Raw genomic sequence first — 9,224 nt, forward strand, 5'->3', positions numbered from 1 at the left:
TCTCATTAATAGCAGATTATCAATACAAGTCTTAGAGATGTAAAGGGACTTCACTCAGTCCAATATCAAATATATACAGTAGTTTTAGTCTACAGTGAATAGAGATGCATTTGTTGTTACTTTTTTGGAAGATGCTATATGATGAAATAGCATTTCACAAACACAGCTAAGTTGCACTCCATATTGCAGAAGTTCCCAGTCTACATAATATTCTTCAGCCCCTAAGTGATGCTTCTCATCAGTTGATCTGAGAAACCTTTCCCTTTTAGAGAGGTTTCTGTATGAAAAAACGGCCCTCCCACATCAATGACTTTAATAAAGGGAATGAGAGAGAAGGAAGATGAAAATCAGAACACAAGGGATCTTAAAATACCAAGACAGAAAGGAGAGAGGAAGTAAAAATAAACAGTAATAATACCTACCTCTCAAACACTAACTTTTATTAGTTGGTTTCCAAGGATCTAATAAGGAAGATCGGAGTCAGCATTCTGAATTCACAGAGAAGCTGAAATACTGAGATGTGAAAAGTTTACCCATCATGGCACCAGTGACGCAGAAAGCTCTGCAGAGCCACTGTCCATGGCTCCATTCCTGTAGAGATCAGCAAGATAAAAACAAGGACAAAGAGAGAAGAAAGCAGGGGCACAGTGCCAGGCATGCAGGGGAAAGGTTGAAGATGAGGAAGATGAGCAAGGAGGAGAGTTTGGAACATTTGGCTGAAAGAGTGTGAAATGAGGAACTGAACCACAGGCAAGGATGGGGATCTTGAGTTCAATGTGATTAAAGAGACAAAAGTGGGGAGAAGATTCATAGGGATGCTGAAGGTGATGTTAGCTGGGAAAAAGGAAGGAAAGAAACTAACAGCAACTTTCAGTGAAAGGTTGCATGCTGATGTGCTGAAAGCCACATTAACCAGGGAATGGTTGGGGTAAATGGCAATGGAAATATGAAAAGGAAGAAAGAAAAGAGCACACAATTTTAGCAACAAAACATATTTACAACAGCTTTTAAACAATTATCTGACTCAGCCATAGCCTCAAGGGTAGGTATGATGCATTTTCTTGCCTTGTCATTTCCAGGTCTCCCAGAAGGAAATCAGCTTCTCCTTCAGCGTGGAGCAAAGTCTGCCTGTCTCAGATATCAAACCAGTGCCAGTACATATATATGATTACTACGAAACAGGTAGGTGACCTCAGTAGGCTGGAGAAAAAACCTGTAAAATTGAAGTATTTATCTCAGCATTTACAAGTTGTGGACAATGGATTTCCCTTTGCTCTATTTGTGCAAGCTTACCTTCACTTTTCTTCATTCAGTGCCTTTGTTTCTCAGGAGAGACAAGTTGAGAGCCAGCTAGCAATTCTGCTGCTTTATATTATTAGACTGTAAAAGGTTTGCAGTAGCATAGACTGTTCCTGTCCCCCTGTCCTTTAATTTCTTGCTTCGTTTCAACATAAAGCAGATTAGAAACTTATATGTCAGGAGCTGTTTTTTTACAAACTACATGCAGAAAAAAGAGTGGTTTCACCTTCTACAGTTTGAACATGATGGTTAAAATCAATAACTCAAAGGCAGTTCTTGACTTCCCTGCTCTGGCTTATCTCATATTTTTGCTTTATATTGCCATAGTAGGCTGCAGTCAAAGAACTGACCCTTAGGAGAATTTAAATACTTAAGTAGAAATGACAGTCCCATTGAACCCAACAGGAGTTTAAGCACCTAACATGAAAATTAAGTGCCTGGCCACCTTTCTCCATCTAGCCTCAAGGAACTAAAATTGTATCAGATATTACCCAGTTGTGGAATTCATGTTATCAAAACAGTGGCTTAGGTTCTCCCATGCTTTTCTCAAGATTGGCACAACCTTTGCAAACTGCATCCTAGCAGATGAGCAGCAGTAGCCAGAGAATTGACCCTGGAGTGCATGTTCTACCATCTGATCCACCTCCTGCGTGGTCATAGCAGTGATGTGTCCTGACATGCATGACCAAAGGAGTGCACTGAGATCCAATTGTGGACCCCTACAACTGTGTGCCCTGACAGCTGGAAGATTACCACAAAATCTATCGAATGTTTTTTGTTTCATAATGTGTTAATTGCAGGTGCACATGGGCTGGGGTCAGAATGATTTCCTACTGTTATGCAAATGTCACCTTCCTTTCTTCTTTCCAGATGAATATGCCCTTGCAGAATACAAAACACCCTGTTCCCCATTTTCCAACTGAAAATAGATATGTGCCAGAAGAGGTAATTGTTCAGAAGATATCAGGCAAGCACTTGTACAGGGAAGAAGAGGATGAGAAATTTTGTCATTTCTGGGAGGGCAATGAAAAGCACATAGAAGAATGAGGAATAAGCAAATCCCAAACTGCAGTAGATCAGAATGACCCATTCTGGCACACAATTCAAAAGAGCTTCGGATCAGTGTGGATCAGGAACTCCAGATAAAGTGCTTTTCCTAACAAGGGAGATACTAGGCAATTGTTAACCCTGGCCATCCATCTTTTTGGAAACACATGACACATATTCCAGTGGGATCTTTTTATAAAGATAAACTTCTGAAACATATATTCTTGGTCACAGTTTCCTTCTAATAAATCCAAGATTAGGAGAATAATCTGCTTCTGCTGCATCTGTACATTTTATTTGTTTTGGTCTTTTCATTTATCCTGAAGGAAGAATCTGAAGAAATTACTCTGATCCTCACCTTTTTCAGTGATTGAACTGTATTATTTACAGATGATAGAATTCTACTCACAGCAAGACAACTTTTATGCAGTTTTTGCCTCTTTTTAGAAAGTTTTCCTTCAGATTAACATCTCATATTTTACTGTTCTTCGTAATAAAATCTTCTGACTGGCAATGCTATTTGTCCCAATTTCTGCTTCTATTGTATCTAAAACTGGGTGCTGTAAGGTGTCTCATAAGCTAAAAAACTCACACCTTGGACAGGTCCATCAATGACAATCACATCCCGACATCAATGACATCTCATGGCACAGACAGGTTTGGGGCCCTGAACTATGTGACAGAAGCTTTCTACCCAAAGCTGAATGGTGGGAGAAACGAGAAAGCTGTAACACAGAAACTCTTTGAAAAGTGGTTAAGGAGGAATGGTGGATCCAATGGAGCCCTTCAGAGAGATAAAGAATAATATTTGGAGGGAGAGAAAAAAGAAGAGAGCCACAGGGATCTTATGATGGGGTGGCAAAGTACAAGAAATTTCCTGTTGTGCTTTCTGCATTTATTGAACAGGTACCACAGACAGCCATACACTGGGGCTACTGTTCCTCACAGGCTGCAGTGAACTGACATGACCTTCATCCTGACCAGATCACACTGGTGGAAGGACACAGAAACCAACCACATATCCATAACAAGCTGAGCAGACATCTGCCAATTGAGTCATATCACTGAGCTGCTGTTTCTTTAGTCGGGATGTTAGACATAGTCCTAGTTACAGTCTTGGAAGAGACTAGCTTATTTATCATGAAAATGGGCTTCCCAAAGCAGGTTTTGATTCCCACAAACACTTTACCCAACAGGAACATGGCTGCTATGAGGCAGACCACACAATAGCACAGGAGGTGGTAGGAGAGGAGCAACCCTTTGTGCACCTGGAGAGCACTGTTCATTAGGGTGTCAGGCTTGCCCAGAGGTGGCTCAGGTGAAACTCATCCTACTGCACTGAGCAGGGCAGGAACCTTGGTGCTAAGGGGTAGCCATGACAGAGATCCACAGGCTTGAAGTAATCCCAGGAAGATGCAAAAGAAATTTGGAAGCTGTAGAAGCACATAATTGCTGTTTTGGAAGGGACCTGTGGAGGACATCAACTGAAACATCCTGTTCTAAGCAGAACCATCCAGTAGAAACCTGCAACTCAAAGCAGGAGAGAGCTACAAAGGAAGAATCTCCACTGTCTTCCCAGGACCTCAGCACTGGCTTGAGGGATGCTAGCTCTGTGAGACGAAGTACAACTGTGAGTAGCATATCAAGATGCATGACTCAGGCAACAAAAGACATCCAGACCTGCAGGCAGATCTGTCTATCGGTTCTTCAGTTCTGCACTGCACTTATCACTGTGATTCAAAATAATTCCCTAATGATAGTTCTCATTGGAGCCAAAAGTAATCATGTGTAGGTCCTTCATTGCACTGTAAAAGGCAGTCATCCAGGAGATTCTCTAAAGAAGACCCAAAGGATAAAGAGAAAGAAATTGAAGACATTTTATATGAACATCATAAAAATATAACCTATCATCCCCAAAACAACTTCCTTTCTTCTTTATGTCTTTCACTAGCTTTCACACACTTAAAAAAATGTAAAATGATTTAGCACTAAATATTTCCACTGAGATATGATTCCAGAACCCAAAGCCCAAAGGTCAGCAAAGGCTTAATGACATCACCTTTCTTGTTGCATCCAGGACAGTAAAGTGCTACTTGTCCCTGACCAGCTAAAGCACAATTCTAGGGACTATCTAGGCTGAGCTTCCAGCCATATTGTGTAAAGCAATATTTTTCTTCAGGGGGTTTTCTCCTGAGTGACACATTAACATATGCATATGTACACATAACCACAGATAAAGAGCCTACTCATCAATCTGTTACTCCCAGTACAGGTATTTCTTGGCTTGTTGCTCAGAGTTTTCTACAAGATCAGACATGCAGTAGGATTCCTGTTCTCTGATATGAGTACGATTATTACAGCTGTCTTTGGTTTACCCAAATACAATATCTTTCATTACAAACCTTACCACTGCTGTGAGTGAAGGGATTGTGGGGATGCAAAAAAATCTCTGATCTTGTCTTGGATAGTCCTTGTGAGTCAACCTCTGCTCGGGCACTTTCACAGGTAAAAGCCAAAGCTAGGAGACTGCAACTTCATAGAGAAGATAGGCTTTTTCTAGAGAAGCTACAGATGGGACCCCAGTCCTCTGGGACCCCAAATCATGCTGCAGTGACACCAGCCAAACAGGTCCTGCTCACCCTTTTCTGTCTTTGCTCACTTCCATGCTCTTCCAACCTGTAGAGTGGTGCTTAACTTGACCCCACAGAGAGCAGGTCAGAGATAGGGATGCAACTCAAAATTGACAAGATTTAGGCAGAAAAAGTATGTTTCTGCCTTCTGTCTGCTTGAACAGGTTTATCATGGGGGCAGAGAAGCAGTAGGAAGCAGGTAGGAAAAAATGTACTGTCTCTTTCAGCAAGGTATGGACACAGCTCAACTACATCAGAAAACTGTGCTATAAATCTTAGGAGTTTTTGCAGAAAACTGAGCAGGCAATGTGTCAGGACTCCACCTCATACCCCTACTGACCTTCTTATTGGCACAGCCCTGCCTCTGTGTATGCTCAGTGGCTCCCGCTCAGGGTCACAACTATGGCCTCCAGTTTGGCTTCTTGTAACAAGTCTTGGGTCTATTCCTCTCTCCATCCAAAACCCCAGCAATGGGATAAGATTTCCTTTCCATTGCTATAATTTGCCTGCTTGTGTTTGTGGACCTAAAGACAATGTCCTGACCCAACTTAACAAAGCCAGAGATCTTTAATCTCTGACTGCTCAGATCACAAAGGCAGTAATGGGAGTGTGCCTTACCTAACCTGTGACAGCCTTGATTCCCAAATACTAGGTACTACTGAGAATGTGAAATAGTCTGAACTGTGGCATTTCTAGTCATATGAAAGTCCACTTGTATTACCTCACATGTCCTATGAAGTTGTAGCTGTATGCAATTTGAGTAGTGCTCTGAAGACATGAAGCACATAAAAACAACCCACTCTATCAAACAATTAAACACCTCTTCTCTGAGCATCCTAGTTTCTGCTGAGTGTCAAATTTCAAACATTTCCACAATCTTCTCTGTGAAGATGGTTTCATACACTGAGACCAAAGCATATCTCTGGCTATTTCCTAGATGTGTCTGCTTGGACATGCATCAAGAGATGCAAACAAACCCAAATCCTTCTGCCCAAATCTGGGTGGGGAAGACAGGAACAAGCTGAAATCTGGAGGTTAACTGGCCTCTTTAGACATGTCCATAGCCTGCTTCATGACCAGTTACTCTGACTCTTGTGTCAAGTCAACTCCACATTCAGGTCTTCTGTCCAAAAACACAAGCAACTTCACAAATAATTTCTGTCACACATAAACACCATTGTCACTGGATACCTAGCCCAGTGGGGGCACAAGCACATATAACAACTCCGATAACTCTCTTTCTGGGTGCCTTTTGTCTGCATTTGGAGGTCTGAGACAGAGGAAGAGTTTCTACAAATCAGCTAGCAGGGGCATGTTCAACTTTAGAGTAGCACTGGGGTCCAGGAAAAGAAAAAAAAGTAGACTTCAGCAATTCAGCAACACCAGGACACAGGAAACATTGGGTAGCAGCTGGAAAGTTGCTCTAAACAGCCAAGGAACTGGGCTCTTTGTGAATTTAGATCCTGGCTGATGTGAGCTAAGTGCCTTAACACCCTCGAGAATCTGGCCCCATGCTCTCACACTTCTCTCAGCTTTCCAAATACACCACCTGACATTTGAAAGCACCAGGCATGTAGCAGCTTTTCATGTGGTAGCACTGTGCATGCAGGCAAGCCTGAATGGGAACTTTGATGCACTTTGTTGAAAGGTTTGGAGAGGAAGCCGTATGAGGAGCAGCTAAAGTCTCTCGGTTTGTTCAGTCTGGAGAAGAGGAGAGTAAGAGGAGACCATATCATGCTTCCTCACAAGGAGAGGAGGAAGCACAGGTGCCGAATTCTTCTCTTTAGTGACCAATGACAAAACCCAAGGGAATGTCAGAAAGATGTGCCAAGGGAGGTTTACGTTGCACATTAGGAAAAGGTTCTTCACCCACAGGGTGGTGGAGCACTGGAACAGGCTACCCAAGGAGGTGTCATGGCCCCAAGCCTGACAGTGTTCAAGAAGAGACTGGACAACACCCTCGGACACATGGTGTAAACTGTGGGGTTGTCCTGTGCAGGGACAGGAGTTGGACTCGATGATCAGAACACTGGAACAGGCTGCCCAGGGGGTTGTGGAGTCTCCTACTCTGGAGACATTCAAAACCCGCCTGGACGCCTTCCTGTGTAACCTCATCTAAGTGTTCCTGCTCCGGCAGGGGGATTGGACTAGATGATCTTCTGAGGTCCCTGCCAATCCCTAAGAATCTGTGATTCTATTATCCTTGTGGGTGCCTTCCAACTCAGGGCATTCCATGATTCTAAGCTGTGAATACCTAGTGACAGTTCATCATCAGTTCATCAAAACAACATTTATGAGTACATGTCATGCCATAAATATTTTGGGGTACTCTCCTTAGGATGGACAGAAATATAGGAATGGAGCCCTCTGCTTTCTTTGGGTTGAATTTAAGCTGTGCTCTATTGAGGGACAGGAGTAGTTTCTTCCCTGACAACTCTGGTGGAATTCTACACAGTTCAATTCATAAGAGTTTCTATCTTTTGAAAAAAGAATGACATTTTAAGAAAATTATTTTGTGAGTTGAGTAGCTTTCACCTCTTCCAATTCTGTTCAAAGCCCAGAGTTCCTATCCCCAGCATTTGTATTCCCATTAGAAGTATCACAGTATCACAGTATGTTTGGGATTGGAAGGGACCTCAAAAGATCATCTAGTCCAATCCCCCTGCTGGAGCACGAACGCCTAGGTGAGGTCGCACAGGAACATGTCCAGGCGGGTTTCGAATGTCTCCAGAGAAGGAGACTCCACAACCTCCCTGAGCAGCCTGTTCCAGTGCTCTGTCATGCTTACTGAGAAGAAGTTTTTTCTCAAATTTAAGTGGAACCTCTTGTGTTCCAGCTTGATGCCATTACCCCTTGTCCTATCATTGTTTGCCACCAAGAAGAGCCTGGCTCCATCCTCGTGGCACTCACCCTTTATATATTCATAAGCATTAATAAGGTCACCCCTCAGTCTCCTCTTCTCCAAACTAAAGAGACCCAGCTCCCTCAGTCTTTCTTCATAAGAGAGGTGCTCCACTCCCTTAATCGTCTTTGTTGCCCTACGCTGGACCCTCTCCAGCAGTTCGCTGTCCTTCTTGAACTGAGGGGCCCAGAACTGGACACAATATTCCAGATGTGGTCTCACCAGGGCAGAGTAGAGGGGAAGAAGGACCTCTCTTATCTACTAAGCACCCCCCTTGTAATACACACTAAGATGTGACCACAAGGGCACAGTGCTGGCTCATGGTCATCCTGCTGTCCACCAGGACCCCCAGGCCCCTTTCCCCTACACTGCTCTCTAATATGTAATTTCCCAAACTATACTGCAACATGGGGTTGTTCCTGCCCAGATGCAGGACACTACACTTTCCCTTGTTAAATTTCATCAGGTTATTCCCCGCCCAACTCTCCAGCCTGTCCAGGTCCCACTGGATTGCAGCACAGCCTTCTGGCGTGTCAGCCACTCCTCCCAGCTTAGTGTCATCAGCAAACTTGCTGATAGTACACTCTATTCCCTCGTCTAAATAATTAATGAATATATTGAATAATATTGGCCCCAGTACTGACCCCTGAGGCACTCCACTAGATACTGGCCTCCAACTAGACTACGCACCATTGACTACCACTCTCTGGCTTCTCTCCTTAAGCCAGTTTGCAACCCACCCCACTACTCTATTGTCTAGACCACACCTCTTCAACTTAGCTGTGAGGATGTTGTGGGAGACTGTGTCAAAGGCTTTACTGAAGTCAAGGTAGACCACATCCACCGCTCTGCCATCATCCGTCCACCTTGTTACATTCTCATAAAAGGCTATGAGGTTGGTCAAGCATGACTTACTCTTGGTAAAGCCATGCTGACTGCCCCTAATAACCCTCTTATCCTTGATATGCCTTGAGATGGCACCAAGGATAAGCTGTTCCATTACTTTCCCAGGGACAGAGGTGAGCCTGACCAGTCTATAACTACCCGGGTCCTCCTTCTTGCCCTTTTTGAAGACTGGAGTGACATTTGCTTTCCTCCAATCCTTGGGCACCTCTCCCATTTCCCAAGACTTGGCAAAGATGATGGAGAGTGGTCTAGCAATGACTTCAGCCAGCTCCCTCAGCACCCGCGGATGCATCCCATCTGGACCCATGGATTTATGGATGTCCAGACTATTTAATTGCTCCCTAACCCAGTCCTCATCCACTAAAGCAAACTCCTCCATTGACGTGGCTTCATCTGGGGTCTCAGGGGTACAGGGCTCCCCAGGACAGCCTCCGGCAGAG

General features: G+C 43.8%; 1 protein-coding gene across 1 annotated transcript in view; it reads left to right on the forward strand.

The window, feature by feature from the left end:
* The window catches only part of LOC308040679 (ovostatin-like), a gene marked incomplete at both ends in the record, with an annotated part of 39,712 nt that extends 37,490 nt beyond the window's left edge, over positions 1-2,222 (forward strand). The window contains 2 exons of the mRNA XM_080344907.1: positions 1,080-1,182; positions 2,170-2,222. Of these exons, the coding sequence (XP_080201033.1) occupies positions 1,080-1,182; positions 2,170-2,222 (156 nt within the window). The remainder of the gene's footprint in view (positions 1-1,079; positions 1,183-2,169) is intronic.
* Between the last annotated feature and the right edge of the window lie 7,002 nt (positions 2,223-9,224).

Source organism: Nesoenas mayeri (genome assembly GCF_963082525.1).
Source record: "Nesoenas mayeri genome assembly, chromosome: 1".
Classification (NCBI taxonomy): domain Eukaryota; kingdom Metazoa; phylum Chordata; class Aves; order Columbiformes; family Columbidae; genus Nesoenas; species Nesoenas mayeri.